Here is a 23,975-nt window from a genome sequence, read left to right as displayed (position 1 = left end):
GGGCATTTATCTCTGCCGTGATTTGAATGAGATGTAATGGACTGGAAGTTTTTTTAATGGTCCATAACATTTGGATTTCCCTCATCATGTCTCGGGGGAAATGTTTAAAAAAAGAAATATTTTCTGCAAAAACCATTTAGTTGTCAATTGCTTTGCCTGGCATGAGTCATGGGACTACAAGGCTGACAGGGACATTTCTCCCGGTGTTTTTCCTCCATCTCCTTCCCTTTCCCCAAACAACATAAACCACAGAGTTAATTATTAAAGGGATTGTCTAGCACTGGAAAAAAATGTCCGTTTTCGTCCAAAACCAGCACCACCCATCCACGGGTTATAGCCCTGCACCATTCACTTTAATGGAGCTGAGCTGCAGTACCACACACAACCTGCAGACAGGGGTGGCGCTGGTTTTGGCTGGAAGCAGGAAGTCGTGTTTTTCTAATCTTGGACAAACCCTTTTAACTCATTGCTTTGCGCTGATTTTTTCTCTCTGAGTTCCCTTTTCCTAAAAGTAGACTAAATCACACATTATTTCTACCTGCAGTCCTATGTAAAAGCACAACGCAACCAGTTGTGCCAAATGGCAAGTTCAGCTTTGCTATATTTTGGCATAAACCGATAGTTTTGAACACACAGTAAAGATTTGTGTTCATTTTGTTTGTAGATACAGTGTTACACTCAGTGATTACTGTACAAGTCCCCTCCCCCAACTCCAGTCTTAAAGGGACATTGCACATTTAGCTTCTAGAAGTAATTTAGCAAATGCCTTAATGGAAATCAACTAACAGTGACCCTTTAAAGGGAATCTGTCACCAGAAGTTGCAGGCCTATGTAAATGGCCTGGGTCCGGTCCGATGGGCGGTGTTTCTTCTCTTTTCTCCACCCTATCCATGGCCCCCATCTGCGCTCTTCTCCGGTATTCTTCTCCATCGTTCGCGCATGCGCAAAGCAATCTTGCTTCACCCACGCGCAGTATGCTTTGCGCAACAGCGGGCAAAGCCGAAAATCATTACTGCGTATGCGCTGGTACACTATGTCCAGGAACACAGCGAAATACTTCCAGGACATAGTGTACCGGCGTATGCGCAGTAATGATTTTCGGCTTTGCCTGCAGTTGGGCAAAGCATACTGCGCACGCGTGAAGCAAGATTGCTTTGCGCATGCGCGAACGATGGAGAAGAATACCAGAGAAGAGCGCGGACGGGGGCCATGGATGGGGTGGAGAAAAAAGAAGAAACACCGCCCATCGGACTGGACCCAAGCCATTTACATAGGCCTGCAACTTCCGGTGACAGATTCCCTTTAACACCTCATCCTGCCATGGACAGCTGAATTTCATTTGTTCAACTTAGTGTTCTCCAATCTATGGCTTTGCAAGATGTTGCAAAACTTCAACTCTGATCATGCCTTGTGAGCCCCAGGGAATGCAACAGTTGGAGACTACCGGTAATTTCAACGGCAGAGTTGAGTTAATAGGATGCTGGCCCTTTAAGAGATGCTTGATTGACATTCCACCATATAATTTCCATATAACAATTAAAATGCACTCCGATACTAATGAGCCTGTAAAGTGGCTGAGTGTTATAATTACCAGCACCGTGGAATCTATTATTCACAGTAATCTGATGACATGCCCCATTATAATCCAGCTGAAAGTTTGGCTCTTCCCCATTCAGAAGCCGCCGCCCACTCCCAGCGGGAAAATTTCAGGCATTTTATTACTTCTAGATAATTCTGCTTCACTTATAAATATTCAACCCGCTGCAAAGACGGCGAATGTGGCAGGATTCACCCAGGAAGGTCCAAACTGCAACCAACTGTGCCGCACAACAACCTCGGCTCTGCTACATCCGACATGCCGGCATCGCATTATGGTTCCATTGCAATCCTTACACGTCAAGCATCACTTGCACTACTACTCCCTGCAGCTACGTCCTATAAGCGCACATTCCTATAATTCTGACAACCCCTCCCCCAACCATTATCCGTGTATTGATCAGAGCGGATCCGTGCCTGATTTTACCTTGTATTGCGGTATATAGTGACACTGACTTGATGGCGGTATTATTTATTCTCCAATGTCAAAGTTTACGATCCCAGACTTGTCTTACAATATTACGCTAGAATCTACATATCAGGTAAATATGATCTAATTAAATTATTTTGACCCCCCAAACGCCCCCCTGCCATACCCCTACAACGTGCTGCGGTTGGGTTCGGACAGTCCCTGTTTTTAGGGCAGCGTCGTCCTGCTGCACAGACCAGCAATCTACTGCAATTCTGTGGGGAAACCTGGCAGCAAGTGTTCAATTCCACAGCAGCGCCCCCGCAGGACAAATAAAGCATTACACAGCTTTCATTTAAAAGGGACCGTCCAGGATTAAATAAGCAGGGCTGCTTTCTTCCAAAAACAACGTCCACGCCAACCCAGAGGTTATAAGTAGAAATGCAACTCAGCCCTAATTACTTTACTGGGGCTGGAATGCAATACCAGACACAACCTAGGTGTGGCGCTGTTTTTGGAAACAGACCCTTAAAATCATGAATGTGTCAGGTTCTCAAAGGAGAGAAGCTCTTTGTAGTCGCCCACTGAGCCCCAGGAATGAAATAAAGTATTAACCCCTTTCCTTCCCTTCAAAAAGGATCCCAAAATGAACCCCTTCACTGCCTTATTCCAGTAGGAATTCTGACATTAACTCTTTCCCAACCCCAGGAATCCTGAAAATAACCCAATCACTTGTTTGATCACCAGGAATTCTGACATTTAGGCCGGAGTCACACTGGCGATGAATACGGACGAGTGAGAGGCGTTAAAAGCACGCATTACACACGGACCAATGATTCTCTATGGGGTCCCTCACACCAGCCGTATATTTCTCCTCCGTATTCTACGGTCCGTGCCAATCGCAGCATGCTGGGACTGTCAGTGTACTACGCCCGTAGTACGCCAATGCAAGTCTATGGGTGCGCAAAAAATACGCATTACACACGGACCACACGTGTGACCTGCGAGAAATACGCACCAGGTGTCTTTTAGCAAAGCCGGCAATTCAGTGCGCGATACAGTAAACTCACACTGACAGGTTTAATAAAGAAACCAAAGAATAGATATAGACACATAGAATACATATATATATATATATACACATGTGATTGTGACAAACATATATATATATATTTATATTTCACAGAGTTCTTCATAGCAGAATAGCTGCTAATTAAATTGCCGGCTTCTATCAAATCATTCCCCAACCCGACATGAAATGACACATGGTTTACATTCAGTAAAGCATTTCATTTCATGTATTTTTATATGTCCCTGACTAATAATTAGATGAGGGTTTATGTGCAAAATTTGGGAGTTGTAGTTGTATTAAGGGGTTAATTCGTTTTTAAAAAATGCGTGGGCTTCCCATTGCCATATATTGGTGGCGAGTGGGTTAATCTAACAAAGGGTTAATGTCACCATTCGATTGTAAGGTGACATTAACCCTTTGTTAGATTAACCCATTCGCCACCGCTACAGGGCAATAGGAAGGCCACGCATTTTTTAAAAACGAATTAACCCCTTAAAATAACAACTACAACTCCCAAATTTTGCACACAAACCCTCATCTAATTATTAGTCAGGGACATATAACAAAACATGAAATGAAATGCTTTACTGAATGTAAACCATGTGTCATTTCATGTCGGGTTGGGGAATGATTTGATAGAAGCCGGCAATTTAATTAGCGGCTATTCTGCTACGAAGAACTCTGTGACATATAAATATATATATATGTTTGTCACAATGACATGTGTGTATATATATATATATGTATTCTATGTGTCTATATCTAGTCTTTGGTTTCTGTTAGAAACCCTGTCATAGGGCTCCATTCTATGTCCATTTTGCAAGGCGGCGAGAAAATCTCGCCATACGGATCACATACGGATGCTGACATGCGCAAAATACGCGACCACACCTTGATTACGGATGACATACGGAGCACTGTTTAGGGGCCATTCATTCGTACTACGCATGTAAAATACTGACCGTATTTTGCTTCGGTTAGTGTGACCCCGGCCTAACCCTTGTCTTCTCTAGAACATCAGGCATCATACTTCCATAAATCACCAGGGATCCGGAAATTAACCATTCACTTCCATAAATCACCAGGGATCCTGAAATTACCCATTCACTTCCACAGACTACCAGGGATCCTGAAATTACCCATTCACTTCCACAGACTGCCAGGGATCCTGAAATTACCCATTCACTTCCACAGACTGCCAGGGATCCTGAAATTACCCATTCACTTCCACAGACTGCCAGGGATCCTGAAATTACCCATTCACTTCCACAGACTGCCAGGGATCCTGAAATTAACCATTCACTTCCACAGACCGCCAGGGATCCTGAAATTAACCATTCACTTCCACAGACCACCAGGGATCTTGACATTAACCATTCACTTCCACAGACCGCCAAGGATCCTGAAATTAACCATTCACTTCCATAGACCACCAATGATCCTGACAATAATTTTTTCATTGTCTTAGATCACAAAAAGATTGATAAATTAACCTCTTCACTGCAGTACAACACCGCGGATCCTGAAATTAATCCCTTCATATCCCTAGATCACCAAGGATTCTGACATGAACTCTTCACTGCCATAAAACACCAGCAATATTAACAATAACCCCTTCGATGCCTTAGACCACCCAGCAATTTGGACCCGTTGCTCGAATGTTTATTCGATCTTTGCACGGCATGGCGCAGTCTATGCTATTCCATACAGTAATATACAGGCATACACACATTTACCTCCCCAACACAAGCCAGGATTATGCTTTTCAGCATGCATTGGGTCAATGGATCCCACTGCATAAGGTTATGTGAGCTGTAGACCTCTCTTCCCGATACTCAGCCCCGCTCCTCCAATCAATAACATATCAATGAGGATCAGGTTTCCAGCGCCTGTTTTAGCATTGACCTCTGACATTCCTGGAGGAGGTGTAACAGTCCTATGGATTTTCACATCTCTTTCCTCTATGTTTCCTCTATGGAACCAGGATTTTATTGAATCAGTAGAAAACAATTTGCTTAGGTGTAACATGGTCTAGAGCAATGATCCAGAGGAAGAAGAATGGTCTATCCATTCATCCCTTTAATTAAAGAGGAGGAACACCCCCAGAATTCATAGATCTAAATACACAAACCAAAGTCTTGTGGGCACTTATTGCATACAGCAATATAAATAAGGCATATTATCTAGGGGGCATCACATCATTGCTTCCCAATTCACATTTACTTGCACTTGGTTCAGTCTTCTTTTTGTCTTATTCTCCACTCTCTGAAAATTTTAAACACATACAAATTGCAAAAAAATATTTTTCTTATGTTAGTAGTTACCTTTATTTAATGAAATTTAGTTAACAAAAGTTTACATTCACAACATGATCCCAGTTGCAAATATTTAACTTTTGGGAGTGTCTCTACCAGTAATACAGGCTGAATGTGACCTCTGCGTGTCCCTCACAGTAATACAGGCTGAATGTGACCATTGCGTGTTCCTCAAAGTAATACAGGCTGGATGTGACCATTGCGTGTTCCTCACAGTAATACAGGCTGAATGTGACCTCTGCATGTCCCTCACAGTAATACAGGCTGGATGTGACCATTGCGTGTTCCTCACAGTAATACAGGCTGAATGTGACCATTTCGTGTTCCTCACAGTAATACAGGGTGGATGTGACCATTGAATGTTCCTCACAGTAATACAGGCTGGATGTGACCGTTGAGTGTTCCTCACAGTAATACAGGCTGAATGTGACCATTGCGTGTTCCTCACAGCAATACAGGCTGAATGTGACCATTGCGTGTTCCTCACAGTAATACAGGCTGGATGTGTGGTCTGTCTGTAACTAGAGTACTGCTGTTTTTTTATCTCCTTTATTAGCACAGTTTCTATACTGCATTATTTCCTCTCCATCTGCTTTCCTGCTTATCCAGTAGTCTGTTTTCTCTGCACTCCCTGAGACTGTAGATGCTTTCTCCCTTCGCCAGACTGTAGAGGTCGGTGTACAACACCATCCATCCTGTTATCTCTGACACTTAGAGAAGGGACGGTAAGAGCACAGAAAGCCATCGGAACAATGAGCAGGAGCTCTGATTGATTTGTATCTTTTCTGCATATACTTGTATATCTCAAGCCATGAGGAAAGGCAAGGAAGAACGCTTCTGCATGCAGGGAAACTAGATTGTAAGCTCAATTGGCAATGAATGGATATGCTGATAAAGCTGGTTCCCAATATCAAATCTAAAATTGACTGCAGAAAGGGAGGACCCCTGCTCAACAGACTGTAAGGAGTAAAGACTACGACATTACATCATGATATGTAAGGAACTTTCCCCATACAATGTGATAAGGAAAGGTGGCAGGGCCGGCGTTAGGGGCAGGCAAACAAGGCAAATGCCTAGAGCTCCCACCCACAAAGGGGGGCCCCTTGTGTTTGCTGCCCCTTTATCAAGTGCACAACATTACTTGTCAGGAGGTAGCACTCTGAGTATTTGGCCATGACTTTATCAACCAATCAGAGCATGAGACCATTTTGGCTCCTCTGTTTTCATAGAATGAGCTGGATACAAACATTTAGATGACTGCAAATTTGGAGAGATACATTATATGGCCAAACATATGTGGACGCTGACCATCACCTATATCAGCTTGTTGGACGCCATTAATATGGAGTTGGTCCCCACTTTTGCAGATAGACCAGTCTTCACTCTTCTGGGAAATGCTTTCTAAAAAAATGTTAGAATGTGTGTGAATTTGTGCTATATTTGTGAGGTCCCATTCATATATAAGGTGTTAGATAGAGTTGAGGTCTGGGCTTAGTGGACTCACTCATGTCCTTATGGACCCTGAGTTTTTGCAGGGACATAATTTAATATACAGTGGGGAAAATAAGTGTTTGATACACCGCCGATTGCACCAGCTTTTCCATGTACAAAGAATAGAGAGGTCTGTAATTTTTATTGTAGGTACACTTCACCTGTGAGAGACAGAATCTAAAAATAAAAAATAGAAAATCACATTGCCTGATTTTTACATACGTAAATTGCATTAATAATTCTGGCTCTCTCAGACCTCTTAGTTTTTCTGTAAGAAGCCTCCTACTCTGCACTCATTACCTGTATTAATTGCACCTGTTTGAACTTGTTACCTGTTTAAAAGACACCTGTCCACACTCTCAATTAATCACACTGCAACTTCTCCACCATGGCCAAGACCAAAGAGCTGTCTAATGATGCCAGGGACAAAACTGAAGACTTGCACAAGGCTGGGATGGGCTACAGGACAATATGCAAGAAAATAGAAGAAATGCAAGAAGTCTGACACTCTTCTTCGGTCATGCAAGATCTCTCCTCATGGGGTAAGGATGATTCTGAGAAAGGTCAGGAATCAGCCCAGAACTACATGGGAGGACCTGGTCAATGACCTGAAGAGAGCAGGGACCACAATCAAAACATTACCATTAGTAGTAGCACACTACACCGCCATAGATTAAAAATCCTGCAGGGCAGATAAGGTCCCCTTGCTCACACCAGAACATGTCCAGGCTCATTTGAAGGTCACCAATGACCATTTGGATGATCCAGAGGAGGCATGGGAGAAGATCATGTGGTCAGATGAGACCAAAATAGAATATTTTGGTATCAACTCCACTCACTGTGTTTGGTGAATGAAGAAGGATGAGTACAACCCCAAGAACACTGTACCAACCGTGAAGCATGGTGGGGGACACATCATACTTTGGGGGTGCTTTTCTACAAAGGGGACAGGATGACCGCACCGTATTGAAGGGAGAATGAATGGGGTCATGTATCTGGAGATTGTGGACAACAAACTCCTTCCCTCAGTAAGAGCATTGAACATGGGTCGTGGCCAGGTCTTACAGCATGACAATGACCTGAAACACACAGCCAGAGTAACTAAGGAGTGGGTCCATAAGAAGCATTTCAGGGTCCTGGAGTGTCCTAGCCAGTCTCCAGACCTGAACCCAATAGAAAATCTTTAGAGGGAGGTGAAGCCCAATGTTGTCCATCTGTATGGAGGAGGGGGCCAAAATCCCTGCAGCAGTGTGTGCGAACCTGGTCAACAACTACAGGAAACGTCTGACCTCTGTAATTGCAAACAAAGGTTTCGGTACCAAATATTAAGTTCTGTTTTTCTATTGTATCAAATACTTAATTCATGCAATAAAATACAAATTAATTATGTAAAAATCATACAATGTGATTTTCGGATTTTCATTTTTAGATTCTGTCTCTCACAGGTGAAGTGTACCTACGATAGAAATTACCGACCTCTCCATTCTTTGTAGGTGGGAAAACTTGCAAAATTGTCAGAGTATCAAATACTTATTTTCCCCACTGTATAAGTATCTTCCCTGACTGTTGTCTAAAATACCTTTTGCGCCTCCTCCACATTCTACGGTAGGTAGTACCATCTGAACTGCTGAGTGATAGTGAGCGGTGATTCACACCTCTTGATGAAGTCCACTATGGAGACTCTTAATGCCCCATGTTCTTCAATATTTCATGGTTTCTCAGAGATTTCTGTAATCTACCAGTTCATGGCAAATCTGGCATTAATGGTAAATTAAGGGTGTCTATCAACAAACTACGTCTTGACTACTTTGGGCACATTATACGAAGAAAGGAATCACTGGAGAAGGACATCATGGTTGGACGAATAGAAGGAACAAGGTGAAGAGGAAGACCAGCAACCTGATGGCTTGGTACAATCGAGATATCGATGGAGAAGACCCTGGTGGACCTATCTAGGCCTGTAGCTACAAGATCGATCTTCCTACAGATCGTTAATCCATGAAGTCGCCATGCCTTGAGACTGAGCCGAAGGCCGTTAAATAATAAAATAAAAGCCTACTTTTGTCCATAAATTGTATCGTGTACCAATATATGTCCTTGTGTTGGTATAACCATTGCATAAAGATACTAAAGCTCCATCAATACATGATTCTGTGTCATACATTTATCTTCTGTCTTACAGGATACAAGGTTTCTAGTTCCCATCACTAGAATTCATAGAAGCTGACTGCGCTGTTTCCCTCGAAAGCTGATCTCCAATGATAATCGACTTACCCAAAGCAAATAAGTGAGGAGAAAGGGCATCTAAAGGGGAGCGTAAGGTTATATTCAGAGTTTGATTTCATTTCTTCGCTATTGGAAATCACTTTGTCATAAATGTGTGATTGATGGCACTGAGCACAGACTGGTTCTAAGGAGCAGCAGAAAAATGGTCAGCGCATTGAAGTGAATGAGTCGATATTCAGATGATGTCACATTTTTAAAACTTTTGAAAAAATTTGTAATCCATGTAGTCTTATAAATTCACTTTTTTTTTTGGCAAACTCATGCTGCCCATTAGATAAAGGGATTTCTCACCAATTATAACTGTCTATTTGTGGCCAAAATGAAGAAACAGTTCAGCCGCTCATCAAAAAGGTTCTTCCAAAATGTATATTCCCCTGACTTAATCAATTACAAAGGTTTCACAACTTTACACATTGTTTACCGGTCCTCTACTCTGCTACCAGCAGAGGAGGATGGAAAGTTTGGGCAATCAACTAGTAACTTGGGCGTCCTACAAGACCTCCTTGTCATGATCCAGGTTGGATTATGACAGATTTTGCACAAGTAACCTTTTATTTCCTTTAAGCTGTTTGCTAAAAGTTAGAATTGCCCCCGGTGGCCGTTAGGGTCATTGCACTCTGGTTACTTTGGTTTAGTTGCCCCCGGTGGCCGCTAGTGTTATTGCACATGATAATGAAGCAGGTGTGATTCCCTGGCTGCTACCTATAAAGGAGTAGCAGGTCGTCTCACTCACTGTTGGTGATATTGCTCATTTCAAACCAAGTCTGGTGAAGGAAGGAACTACAGAGAGGAGTTCCTTGCAGCTCAGGGGAGCTCTGGTGTAATAGCTTAAGGCGGAAGCTGAATTCAGGTGTCGAGCTTCAGGGGTGAAGCTGAACTTTGGTGTTGTTCTCTGTTGCTGGGAGCAATAGCAACAGAGCAAAGCGAAGTGGCGTTTTTCCCTGTTTGTTACTTTCCTTGTGTGTGTATTAGTGCAGTGGTGGGATTAGTGTCTGCACCGTCCAATTCACTAGAAAGGGATAGGTGCAGGGCGAGCTAGGGATTTGAGGTATCCAGCTTGTTGTCAGGTGCGGAACCTGCCTAGGGATTGTCAGGAGTGTAGAGACACTGACTCAGGGGAGTGCAGGAGGTCTCCACGTCCCCGTTCCCTATTGCAGGGCCCTCCATTCTATCGGTTTCTTCGGTGTTTCCCTTAACTCTGTTTAAATTCGCCTTGCTGGAGGCGGTGTATCCAGGTTCACAGGTGTTATAGAAATTCGCCCTGCTGGAGGCGGTGTATCCAGCCACACGTGACATTACATTATCACCAACCTTAACCATTTTCTCTGGTGAGCCATGGGCCAAGTTCAGACCGGAGAGCAGTTGCTGCTGGTCCTCACTGAGATGAGTGAGGAGCTGAATGATGTGTTTAAGCAGCACCTGCAGTGGAATTATGGGTCTGGGGCCTACCCTCTGGCTCCACTAGAGGGTCCATTTGTAGCTTTGGCAAAGATGCGCCTTGGAGTCCCTGCTGGGGAGCAGGACTTGCTTATACAGGTGGATGTACCCAGGCAGGTGGGAGGAGATGGTGTCCCCATGGTGCTGCCTGGTGTTCCCCAAGGTGAAGGGGTACGTCCCTGTAGTGAGCAGACTAATGATTTAGTGCTTGGCGCTCACGTCAAAACTTCTGTACTATCAGAGAAGCCGTGTCCACCTGGTCGTGTGGAGGAAGATGACCTCGGAGTGTATATTTCCTTCTCGCCCTCAGAAGGTACTATGTCAGCAGAGGTGATGGTTGGCGAGGTACCTGAGAGCATACCGGTGCTTGTGAATAGTGGAGCAGAAGTCAGTCTGCTGGATGCTCAGTTTGTTCAGACTCATGGTCTGAGGTGTGAGACACCGGACAAACCCATAAGCGTCCAAGCCATTGACTCTGTCCCACTGAGTCAGGGGGGTTAAACCAAGTCGTAGAAGACATTGTGCTGCATAGTGGACATCATGATGAGTCCCAGTCATACTACATCTTGGAGGGAAATCCAGCACCTATCGTTGTGCGCCCCCCTTGGTCTAAAAAACACAACCCGGTGTTAGATTGGCGGACTAGGGAAGTAGTCAGCTGGGAGCAGTCGTGTGAGGGCTGCTGCCTAGGGGCTACTGTCTCTGCCGTCTCTCTACAAACGTCCCCTTCCTCTCCAGTGATAGCAGCTGAGATGCTGCAGGAGAGTAGGGGCAAGGCTCAACCCTCCCATTAGCCAACCCTGAGAGGTGCAGACCTCGTAGTGGGAGGGGTTGGAGGGTGGTGTTTCCCTTGGTGAATTGTGGGGGTGTGAGTGTGGTGACACAGGGGGGCGCCTCTGTTGCCAGTTTCAGAAAGAGTTGACCGTATTGTGACAAATGAATGTGTGGCAATAAACGTTCATGTCCGGACCTGTGTGTGAACAAGCATATATGGGTGGCCACCAAAAACAAGTATAGAAATTCGCCCTGCTGGAGGCGGTGTATCCAATCATACGTGACATCACACTCCTATTACCTGACACTAGTTATGTCACCCAACATTGAATTCCTGTTTTACACCCGTACAAAGAAGAACTAAACCAGTCACAACAAATACTATGGTTTTGGATGACATCACCAACCCTTCTCCAAGGTCCAAAGACCCATCAGTCGGCACCTGATGGCAATAAATATCGATGATGTTGAATGATATCATTGACCCTTAGAAAAGGTCTAAAGGCTCATCAGTTGGTACCTGATGGCAATAAATATCGATGATGTTGAATGATATCACTGACCCTTATCCAAGGTCCAAAGACCCATCAGTTGGTACCTTATGACAATAAATATCGATGATGTTGAATGATATCACTGACCCTTATACAAGGTCTAAAGCCTCATCAGTTGGTACCTGATGGCAATAAATACTGATGATGTGGATGACATCACCAACCCTTATCCAAGGTCCAAAGACCCATCAGTCAGTACCTTATGGCAATATCGAGGATGTTGAATGACATCACTGACCCTTATCCAAGATCTAAAGACTCATCAGTTAGTACATGATGGCAATAAATGCCAATGATGTGAATGACATCACTGACCCTTATCTAAGGTCCAAAGAACCATCAGTTGGTACCTGATGGCAGCATACACTCACTGGCCACTTTATTAGGTACACCATGCTAGTAATGGGTTGGACCCCCTTTTGCCTTCAGAACTGCCTCAATTCTTCGTGGCAGAGATTCAACAAGGTGCTGGAAGCATTCCTCAGAGATTTTGGACCATATTGACATGATGGCATCACACAGTTGGCGCAGATTTGTCGGCTGCACATCCCTGATGCGAATCTCCCGTTCCACCACATCCCAAAGATGCTCTATTGGATTGAGATCTGGTGACTGAGGAGGCCATTTGAGTACAGTGAACTCATTGTCATGTTCAAGAAACCAATCTGAGATGATTCGAGCTTTATGACATGGCGCATTATCCTGCTGAAAGTAGCCATCAGATGCCTGTTCTTAGCTGAGAGGAGTGGTACCCAGTGTGGTCTTCTGCTGCTGTAGCCCATCTGCCTCAAAGTTTGACGCACTGTGCGTTCAGAGATGCTCTTCTGCCTACCTTGGTTGTAACGGGTGGCAATTTGAGTCACTGTTGCCTTTCTATCAGCTCGAACCAGTATGCCCATTCTCCTCTGACCTCTGGCATCAACAAGGCATTTCCGGCCACAGAACTGCCGCTCACTGGATTTTTTTTCTTTTTCGGACCATTCTCTGTAAACCCTAGAGATGGTTGTGCGTGAAAATCCCAGTAGATCAGCAGTTTCTGAAATTCTCAGACCAGCCCTTCTGGCACCAACAATCATGCCACGTTCAAAGGCACTCAAATCACCTTTCTTCCCCATACTGATGCTCGGTTTGAACTGCAGGAGATTGTCTTGACCATGTCTACATGCCTAAATGCACTGAGTTGCCGCCATGTGATTGGCTGATTAGAAATTAAGTCTTAACACACAGTTGGACAGGTGTACCTAATAAAGTGGCCAGTGAGTGTAGATGATATGATAGCCCAATTAGTAATAATCTATGCAGATATTTACTTCATCCCCAGATTTAGGCTGTGTGCCCACGATGCGATTTTTAAGCGTTTTTGCCACGATTTTTGGCGCGAAAACGCTTAAAAAACTCATACAGAACGCCCCCCATGCATTCCTATAGCATTCCGCACATGCTGTGCTAATGCTGCGCTTTTTTCCACGGCAGAATCGCATCGTGGAAAAAAACGCAGCATGCTCATTCTTTTTGCGGAATCGAAAAGAATTGCCGCGATTCCGCACCCATAGGAATGCATGAGAATCGCTTACTTCCCGCATGTGGCTATGCCCACCATGCGCGAAGTTAAGCGTCTCATGTGCGGTTGGTACCCACGGTGTGGAGGAGAGGAGACTGTCCTCCAGGCCCTGGGTACCATACCCCTGTAAAAAAAAAAGAATAAAAAATAAAAAAATCGGGGTATATTTACCTTCCGGCGTCACGCGCAGCCTTCCCGGGCCTCAGCGTTCTCAGTAATGCCTTGCAACAAGGACCTGTGATGACGTAGTCTCGCGTTACTCTAGCGGTCTCGTGAGATCGCTATAGCAACGCGAGACCAATGTCATCACAGGTCTCGCAAGGCATCGCTGGGAACGGGAGCGTCGCTGAGGCTGCGCTGGACGTCGGAAGGTAAATATACCCCGATTTTTTAATTTTTTTTATCATTTTTAACATTCTATCTTTTACTATTGATGCCGCATAGGCAGCCTCAATAGTAAAAAGCTGCTCACACTTGTCAAGCGCGAGTGTGAGCAACCTGTCAATCACTTTCCAAGCGATGCTTCAAATCGCTTGGAAAGTGCTTGAATTTCGCACGCGAAAATCACGGCAAAAAACGAGAACATAATCGCGGTAAAATCGCGTGGAAAGAAACGCGCGTTTTCTGGGAAGGAGTCCGGTTTTGAGTGTCCGGTTTAAAACGCTACGTGGGCACATAGCCTCAATCCCACTTTACCACTACATGTGCCATTATTTCCATGTCTGCATGAGATCAACAAGACCTTTTTGCCTCGTAAGAAAAGTAAAAGTTTGAAAAATACAAATGGAAGTTGAGTTCCAGAAAGACTTTATTAAACTGTGAGGGCAAAAAGTAACTTTGAGGATGATCCTAAGTAGAAACCATTACAGGTGCAGCACAAGAGGAGACTTTATTGGTAAACTGGGGACACCAAATGGATAAGCGTGAAAGTTGTTGCATCTCAAAATGCCCAATGCTTTAATTCTCAAGGGAAAGAAGCCGCCTCTGGAGGCTGCAGGTTTATTCCCCCTTTCTACATGGACGCTCAGCCTGGGTCTAAAGGAATAATCTATTGTCCAAATGTACACCTGCCCAACAGTTACTTGTGGGGGATGAGAGAGCGGCCATGTTGCTTATTAACCGTTTTTTATTGAGAAACATCCACAGAACCAGAATGCAGACGACCTTCAGATTTCCTGGCCAACGCTCTGACAATCAGCGAAAGTGACTTGCGGTGATTACGCTGTGTAAGCGTCTGATGGGGAGGCTAACGAGAGCGAAGGCAGCCTCATCTGAAAGCAATTACCGATTAAAGACGCACTTAACTTCTTGCCTGGTGAAGACTGATGTGATCTGCGGTTCCTTCTTCAGTACATGGGTGGTCATAACACTCAGGACCTGTACAGGGCTGGCGATACAAGGGTCTATCCCCATGGGACAGTTCATTAAAGGGGTTGACTCTTGAATTTTAAAAAATGGGCTAAAAGCAGGACATGTTTAAAAATAATACTAATAATTAAGTAATCAATTTTTCTATTTTTATTGAAGCTTGAGATCGTGTTCTCTCCACCCAGGTGCTCTGAAAAATGTGACTGTGCCACATAAAAAAAAAACAATGCACAAGGATGCAGTCTATCACAACCCACTCCGAAAGGAGGAGGACCCCCCAAAATAATTCTCTATCACCAGGCTTGGACTGGCCCACCGGAGAACTGGAGGATTTTCCGGTGGGCCCAGGCACTGACACCTGCTGGCATACTTGCCAGCAGCTGCCTAGGCTCCCCACTGCTCCAAGGGCCCCCAGTGATCGAGGGGCCTCCAGCCAGTGGCTATGGGGCCCCTGAGTCAAGGGGGCCCGCCCTGTGCCAGCGTAGCAACAGCAGGAGACAGGATCCTGGGCGTGGAGAGGCGTGAATACCATTTCTCTTTAATAGCGGGCAGCGCTAGCCGCAGGCTGCAGCTAAGGCCTGTTTCACACTTCAGTTTTCTGGCGTCAGTTAAAAATCCGTCAGAGTGTGAAAAAACGGATCCGTTTCCGTTTTGTCACAAACGGATGCCACCGGATCCGTTTTTGTACGGATCCACTTTAGTCGATAAGTGCACGAAATTTAAAGTAACACGACTCTGGAAAAGGGGAGAGAGAGTGAGAGAGAGAGAGAGATTTTTTTGCTGCCAGATCGGGATTTGGGGTATAATGAAAATAATGAAAGGAAATTCTTCCGGGCATGCTCAGTATAAAAAGGCGGATCCGTTGGCGGATTCCATCAATTAACGGTTGGCAACGGATCCATTATAACACATGGCGGATAGCGGCGGCATTGCTATCCGCTGTTTTAACGCACACACAAAACGTTTCATTGTCCGTCCACTCAAGACAGCGGACGCCAAAATTATGACAGATCCATCAAAAACGGATGCAACGGATGACCATCTGTCAAAATCCGCCGCTAATGCAAGTCAATGGGAAAAAAATGGATTCGCCAAAAAAAGGCGTATCCGTTTTTTTTTTGCAAAACGGCAGATTTTGACTGACGTCAAAAAACTGAAGTTTGAAACAGGCCTAACACTGCCCACATGTAAAGCCCCACCACCGCACCACACACACAGCTCACCTCCCCGCAGCACATCCTGGCAGCTTGCTTCCTGCCCGGCTGGATGACGTCATCATCCAGCGCGCTGTCTCAGACAGAAAGCTTCTGGGCAGAAAGCAGGACGCCGGGATGTGCTTGCGGCTGCGGGGAGGTGAGCTGTGCTGTGTGCCTGCGTGTGTGTATGTGATGCGGTGCTTTGTGTGTGTGAGAGAGAGGGGTGGTGGGGGGAGGCAATAATGGAGGTGATGGGCAATGGTGGTGGGGGAGGCAATGATGGTGGGGGAGGCAATGATGAAGGTGATGGGCAATGATGGTGGGGGAGGCAATAATGGAGGTGATGGGCAATGATGGCGGTGGGGGAGGCAATGATGGAGGTGATGAAATGGACAATGATGTGGTGGGGGAGGAGGCAATGATTGAGGTGGTAGAATGGGCAGTGATGGGGTGGTGGGGGAGAATGATAGGGGTGGTGGGGGAGAAGGCAATGATGGAGGTGGTGATGAGGACAATGATGGGGTGGAGAGGGGCTGCATTATACTTTATGAGGGGGCTACATTATATTCTATGGGGGACTGCTTTATTCTCAGGGGACTACATTATATTCTGGGGGGCTACATCATACTATATGAGGGGGCTACAGTATACTCTATGGAGGGGCTGCATTATTCTCTCAGGGGATTACATTATATTCTGGGGGGCTATATTATGCTATATGAGAGGGGCAGTATTATGCCTTATGAGGGGGCTACAGTACACTCTGTGGGGATGCTGCATTATACTATATGAGGGGGGGCTGCATTATACTATATGAGGGGGGGCTGCATTATATTTTATGAGGGAGGCTACATTATATTCTATGAGAGAGGCTACATTATATTCTATGAGGGGGCTACCCCTCTATGATTCTACCCCAACCCCTGCTACATAATTAAGACGTGTACTACCTTATATTATACCCTGATATTAGAGTGTTTTACCACACAATTGGTACTTATTTCTATTTAGCTACATAGTGGGCCCCAAGAATGATTTTCTCTGGTGGGCCCAAGGTGCTCCAGTCCGACGCTGTCTATCACTCTGAGCTAGCGAGGGATAGGGACTAATGGTTCCCTTTTGCCGAAGCTCACAGAAAATCCAAATTTTGCATCTAAGCGAAACCAGGAGGCAAATTTAGACTGGCTACTCTCTCAAAGGTTGTGTAGGGGAGAGCGGAACCTGATGGCCACACGCCCACCCCCCACACACACCGCTTGACCACTCAGGAGGGATCCGCACCCTGAGAAGTCCTTGACACAGGACGCATGTGCAAAAATAAACCTGACAATAAGTAGCCTATATTTCCCCGTAGCTCCAGCACTGATGCTCCGTTAGTCCCTGCCGGTCTTGAATTCACTGCAGTGTTGATATCACAAACATCCACATGACCACTGCAGCCAATCACTCATCTCAGCAGTGATACCACCATGTAAACTGAAGCCAATGATTGGCAGCAGCAGCAGTCATGTGGATGTGCAAATAGGAGTGAGGACCACCGGAGCAGCAGCACTGAGGTGCGAAGGGGTGGGATGGAATACATCAAGCAATTATTGGGTATTTTATTATATTAACACATTCCATCCACCTTCCTCTTATAATAACAAAAAATGATGTCATACATCTTATACTAAATTGGTGACAAATAAATCAATATAGTAAATTGTCACCCATAGTATCAATAAGGACAGAAAATCTAGACCAACTGTAGAACAGTAAATAGATAAAAGAGACAAAAAGGCCGTCACATGGACCAAAGAGTATAGTAAATATCAAAAAATCTTTATTAACAAAAGGCATATAAAGGGTAAAATGTGTAAATCCAAATGGCACCCTTAACAAAGCCAGTAAAAACCACCATGTTTATGGGACAAATTAGCAATATATCACAGTAAGATTATCGAATTATCCTGCATAATATCCCTAAAATACTGCAGAAACAACTGATCCAAATTGCAGATGTTGCCACAGTAGAACACTTACCTAAATAGTCACATTATACAGTATATAGAAAGATAAGTACCTGTGCAAAGTGCGGCAGTAGATTTGCAGGTTCACAGGTGGTATACCGGCCCACCCCGACGCGCATTTTGGAGAGGAACTCCTTCCTCAGGGGGCGCCCCTATATAGTGATGTCCCACCCTGGGACAAAGTAAAAAAAGTGAAAAAAAAAGTGTAAAAATATATTAAAAAATTCCTAAAGGAAAAAAATTATTCCCCAATAAATACATTTCTTTATGTAAAAAAAACAATAAAAGTACACATATTTGGTATCACCGCATCCGTAACGACCCGCCCTATAAAACTGTCCCACTAATTAGCCCCTTAAAAAAAGGCAAAAAAACAATGCTTTATCATCATACCACCGAACAAAAAGACGGATATAAATAAACATGGTACCGCTGAAAACGTCATCTTGTCCCACAAAAAAAAGGAGCTGCCACACAGCGTCATCAGCGAAAAAATAAAAAAGTTAAAGCTCGCAGAATAAAGCGATGCAAAAATAATTATTTTTTATATAAAATAGTTTTTATTGTATAAAAACACCAAAACCTAAACCTATAAATGAAGTATCACTGTCATAGTAAGAATAAAACCGCTTTATCAATTTTACCACACACGGAAAGGTATAAACGCCCCCTTCAAAAGAAATTCATGAATTGCCAGTTTTTGTTCATTCTGCCTCCCAAAAATCAGAATAAAAAGCGATCAAAAAATGTCACGTGCCCGAAAAAGGTACCAATAAAAACGTCAGCTCGTCCCGCAAAAAAATAAGACCTCACATGACTCTGAGGGTCAAAATATGGAAAAATTACAGCTCTCAAAATGTGGTGATACAAAAACTACTTTTTGCAATAAAAAATGTCTTTTAGCGTGTGACAGCTGCCAAACATAAAACCCGCTATAAATAATAAATCAAACCTCCCTTTATCACCCCCTTAGATAGGGAAAACATTTTTTAAAAAAATGCATTTTTTTCCATTTTCTCATTAGGGTTAGGGCTAGGGTTAGGGTTGGGGTTAGGGTTATGGTTAGGATTGGGATTAGGGTTAGGGGTGTGATGGGGCTAGGCTTTGAGTTAGAATAGGGTGGTTTTCACTGTTTAGGCACATCAGGGGCTCTCCAAACACGACATGGCATCTGATCTCAATTCCAGTCAATTCTGCATTGAAAAAGTTAAACAGTTCTCCTTCCCTTCCAAGCTCTGCCATGCGCCCAAACAGTGATTTACCCCCACATATGGGATATCAGCCTACTCAGGACAAATTGCACAATAACTCTTGTGGTCCAATTTCTTCTGTTACCCTGAGGAAAATTAAAAATTGGAGGCGAAAAGATCATTTTTGTGGAAAACAAATATGATTTTTTATTTTTATGGCTCTAGGTTATAAACTTCTGTGAAGCACTTGTGTGGTGACAACTTTGAACCCCCATCTAGATAAGTTCCTTAGAGCGTCTAGTTTCCAAAATGGGTTCATTTGTGGGGGGTTTCCACTGTTTAGGCACATCAGGGGATCTCCAAAGGCGACATGGCGTTTGATGTCAATTCCAGCCAATTTTGCGTTGAAAAAGTCAAACGGCGCTCCTTTCCTTCCGAGCTCTGCCATGCCCCCAAACAGTGGTTTACCCCCACATATGGGGTATCAGCGTACTCGTGACAAATTGCACAATAACTTTTAGGATCAAATTTCTCCTTGAAAAAATAAAAAAATTGGACCTGACGTAATTTTTTTGTGAAAAAAGTTAAATGTTCATTTTTTTTAAACATTACAAAAATTCCTGTGAAGCACCTGAAGGGTTAATAAACTTCTTGAATGTGGTTTTGAGTACTGTCAGGGGTGCAGTTTTTAGAATGGTGTCACGTTTGATCATTTTCTATCATATAGACCCCTCAAAGTGACTTCAAATGTGATGTGGTCCCTAAAATAAAATGGTGTTGTAAAAATGAGAAATTGCTGGTCAACTTTTAACCCTTATAACTTCCTAACAAAAATTTTTTTTTTGTGCTGATGTAAAATAGACATGTGGGAAATGTTACTTATTAAGTATTTTGTGTGCCGTATCTCTGTGATTTAAGGGCATGAACAGTAAAATTTGGAAAATTGCGAAATTTTTGCCAAATTTCCATTTTTTTCACAAATAAACTTAAGTTATATGAATTAAATTTTACCCCTATCATGAAGTACAATATGTCACGAGAAATCACCAGGATCCATGGAAGCGTTCCTGAGTTATTACCTCATAAAGGGACAGTGGTCAGAATTGTAAAAATTGGCCCGGTCATGAACGTGCAGACCACCCTTGGGGGTAAAGGGGTTAAGGGTGCAGTTTGGATTTGCACATTTTACCCTTTATATGCCTTACCCTGATTTTTGTTAATAAAGATTTTTTGATGTCTACTATACTCTTTGGTCCATATGACGGCCTTTTTGTCTCTTTAAGGGTGGTTTCACATTAGCGTTTCAGGGCGCAGCGATGGCCTGCGCACGGCCGCCGCTAAGCCCCGCCCCCTGCCACGCCTCCTCCCATAACTCCGCCTACAGGCGGATGACGCTGCATGCGTCCTGCGTCCCCTATCTTTATCACTGGGGACGCAGGTCGTGCGCAGTATGCGTTTGGCGGTGCATGCGTCCTTTTGACGGTGCGCCGACCAGCGCCAAACGCAACCTGTTGCAATTTGGTTGCGCTCGGCGCACCGTCAAAAGGACGCATGCGCCGCCAAACGCATACTGCGCACGGCCTGCGTCCCCAGTGATAAAGATAGGGGACACAGGACGCATGCAGCGTCATGCGCCCGTAGGCAGAACTAACGGAGGATGCGCCGCAGGGGGCGGGGCTTAGCGGCGGCCATGTGCAGGCCATTGCTGCACCCTGAAATGCTAATGTGAAACCACCCTTAGCTATTCCTCCTCTTATAATGACTGATCGGTCAGTGACCGACCTCAGAATGTTTTACCAAGTCCATTGGTGTGTTTTTATGACACTGGTAGGGAAGCTCGGCTGCACTCACTTGCCTGGCAGTTGTCCTGTGGGTCAGACCAGCGGTGATTTACCATTTATTTGTTTTTCTGGAAAACTCCAAACTGCTTAACAGCCCAACAGTAAGGGAAATAATCCGACTGGAAAAAAAAAAGTGAGATATGATAGCAGGGGGCGACGTTGAGCAGTGGAGAAAGCTCCTCCCCCGAGGAACAGCGAATATAAAATCTGTGCTTCATTTTGCTGCTGTTTCCAAGGAGGAGCAAATTAAATCTGCACAGTATTAGTTACTGTATATTCAGTATCACAGCACTATATCATAGTGTAATTTATCGCTCCACAGTAATATTATTTAACAAAAATAATATTTAGTACCGTACGATGGTTTTAGTTAGCAATGTATGGTGGTATTATTTATCATTATACAGTAACACTATTTAACACTGTGCAGCAATTATATTTAGCACTGTTCAATGGCACTACTTAGCACTGTGTGGAGGTATTATTTTGCACTGTGTGGTGGTATTATTTTGCACTGTGTGGTGGTATTATTTACAACTGTACAAAAGTATAACTAGGCACTATACGTCCGATGGTATTATTTGCTACATTATGTCAGTATTGTTAAGCACCGTATGCTGCTATTATTTAATAGTGTATGGTGGTAATATTTATCCCTGTAGAGTAATATTATTTAGCACTATATGGTAGTATTTAGCACTATAGATTAGTGGTATTTTGAACTATATGGTGGTACTATTTAGCACATGACGGTTGTATTTAGCACATTATGATAGTATTATATAGCACTGTAAGGTGGTAGGAACTGAATAGTGGTATTACATGAAAACTATATGGCAGTATTCTCTCTATGGGAGTATTACTTAATAGCGGTATTATTGCGGTAGTATATGGCAGATTTATTTTGACACTACATGACAATATGGTTGTATTAAAATGAAGAAGAAAATGAAATTGGACAAGTGGGTGGTGGGGCGGTGCACTTTTTAGATAAGGCCCCTGTTGGTGATGAAGGGAGCGCTGGTTTCGATGAGGTTAATTGCACATCCCGGCGTTCGTCTCTTCTCCTGGACACATCCGATGATATAAGAATGCCGCCGCTCGCCCCCAGCTACACTAAAAGACAGCTCACATTTATCTCAGTCTCTGCAGGTAAGAGGTTTATCCTCCGGGAGACATCACATAAACGCGCACCGCCATCAATAGCGCCACCACGGACTTGTTTTTCTTGACAAAGTCGGCAAGTGAATAGCCAATTATGGAACAATCCAGGTGAGTCCATGGGACAGGTCCGCACTGGAGGATAATGCTGCAGGTATGATAGATGACGGAGGGTCGATTGGGCTATGAATTAGCCAAAAGCCATTGCTCTATGAGGTGATTCATGTAAACTTAGCCCCAGGAAATAAAACAATGGCTTTGCCTTATTTTGTTAATTTTTCACTGGTCTTTGATGCGGTTTACATCCCCCACGTCGGACTCCACCAGAGGGTCACTGGGCTAACTAATGTTTCGTCCCCCGTCCCCTCAGACCAAGCAGTAAGCAGATCTGGGTCAGGCTGCGCCCATCAATTATGTATTGACTAAAAGCCACATGGGCTTGGAGAACAGATAGTGAACTGGCCAGGAGCGAGCAGGGATGGAAGCTCACCGAAAGATGCCTGAGCAGCAGAAAATCCACAAGGCTCAGATCACACTGTGAGGGTTTTATTACCGACAGATGCATTTGGCAGCAATTCTGAAGTAAGCGACTGTCCGATGGGAGAATCACAACATAAATATTCAGCCCTGAGATCCATTCTTCAAAATGTTCTTGGCAATTCCAAATATAGTCACTGTACTGTATGCTGGTATTTATGGGCAGTATTATAATAGTTATATTCTTGTACATAGGGGCAGTATTATAGTAGTTATATTCTTGTACATAGGAGCAGTATTATAGTAGTTATATTCTTGTACATAGGGGCAGTATTATAGTAGTTATAGTCTTGTACATAGGGGCAGTATTATAGTAGTTATAGTCTTGTACATAGGGGCAGTATTATAGTAGTTATATTCTTGTACATAGGGGCAGTATTATAGTAGTTATGTTCTTGTACATAGGAGCAGTATTATAGTAGTTATGTTCTTGTACATAGGGGCAGTATAATAGTAGTTATATTCTTGTACATAGGAGCAGTATTATAGTAGTTATATTCTTGTACATAGGGGCAGTATTATAGTAGTTATATTCTTGTACATAGGGGCAGTATTATAGTAGTTATATTCTTGTACATAGGGGCAGTATTATAGTAGTAATGTTCTTGTACATAGGGGCAGTATAATAGTAGTTATATTCTTGTACATAGGGGCAGTATTATAGTACTTATATTCTTGTACATAGGAGCAGTAGTATAGTAGTTATATTCTTGTACATAGGGGCAGTATTATAGTACTTATATTCTTGTACATAGGGGCAGTATTATAGTAGTTATATTCTTGTACATAGGGGCAGTATTATAGTAGTTATATTCTTGTACATAGGGGCAGTATTATAGTAGTTATGTTCTTGTACATAGGGGCAGTATTATAGTAGTTATATTCTTGTACATAGGGGCAGTATTATAGTAGTTATATTCTTGTACATAGGGGCAGTACTATAGTAGTTATATTCTTGTACATAGGGGCAGTATTATAGTAGTTATATTCTTGTACATAGGGGCAGTATTATAGTAGTTATATTCTTGTACATAGGGGCAGTATTATAGTAGTTATATTCCTGTACATAGGGGTAATTTTTTTAGTAAAAACAATCAGTACATATTACTATACATTCTGACCATAAATGTCAAAACAGTAATCATTCAGCAAAGACAATACAAGTTCAATAAAATAAA

At 43.6% G+C, this 23,975-nt stretch overlaps 1 protein-coding gene across 5 annotated transcripts in view; it reads right to left on the bottom strand.

The window, feature by feature from the left end:
- Positions 1–23,975, bottom strand: part of KCNIP2 (potassium voltage-gated channel interacting protein 2) — a 603,893-nt gene that overhangs the window by 132,722 nt on the left and 447,196 nt on the right. Inside the window, exon 1 of one of the 5 annotated variants that reach the window (XM_073552893.1) lies at positions 4,808–4,976. The exons of 3 other annotated variants lie outside the window; for them this stretch is intronic. In XM_073552893.1, the coding sequence (XP_073408994.1) occupies positions 4,808–4,853 (46 nt within the window). In that variant the 5' untranslated portion in view covers positions 4,854–4,976. Of the gene's footprint in view, positions 1–4,807; positions 4,977–23,975 lie in introns of those variants that run through there. One more of the 5 variants, XM_073552894.1, reaches the window with a different exon arrangement.

The sequence above is a fragment of the Dendrobates tinctorius genome, unplaced genomic scaffold (assembly GCF_039654945.1).
Source record: "Dendrobates tinctorius isolate UK_male_01 unplaced genomic scaffold, ASM3965494v1 ptg000196l, whole genome shotgun sequence".
Lineage (NCBI taxonomy): Eukaryota > Metazoa > Chordata > Amphibia > Anura > Dendrobatidae > Dendrobates > Dendrobates tinctorius.
Note: the sequence above shows the minus strand (reverse complement) of the source record. Positions and strands in the feature narration are given on the sequence as shown.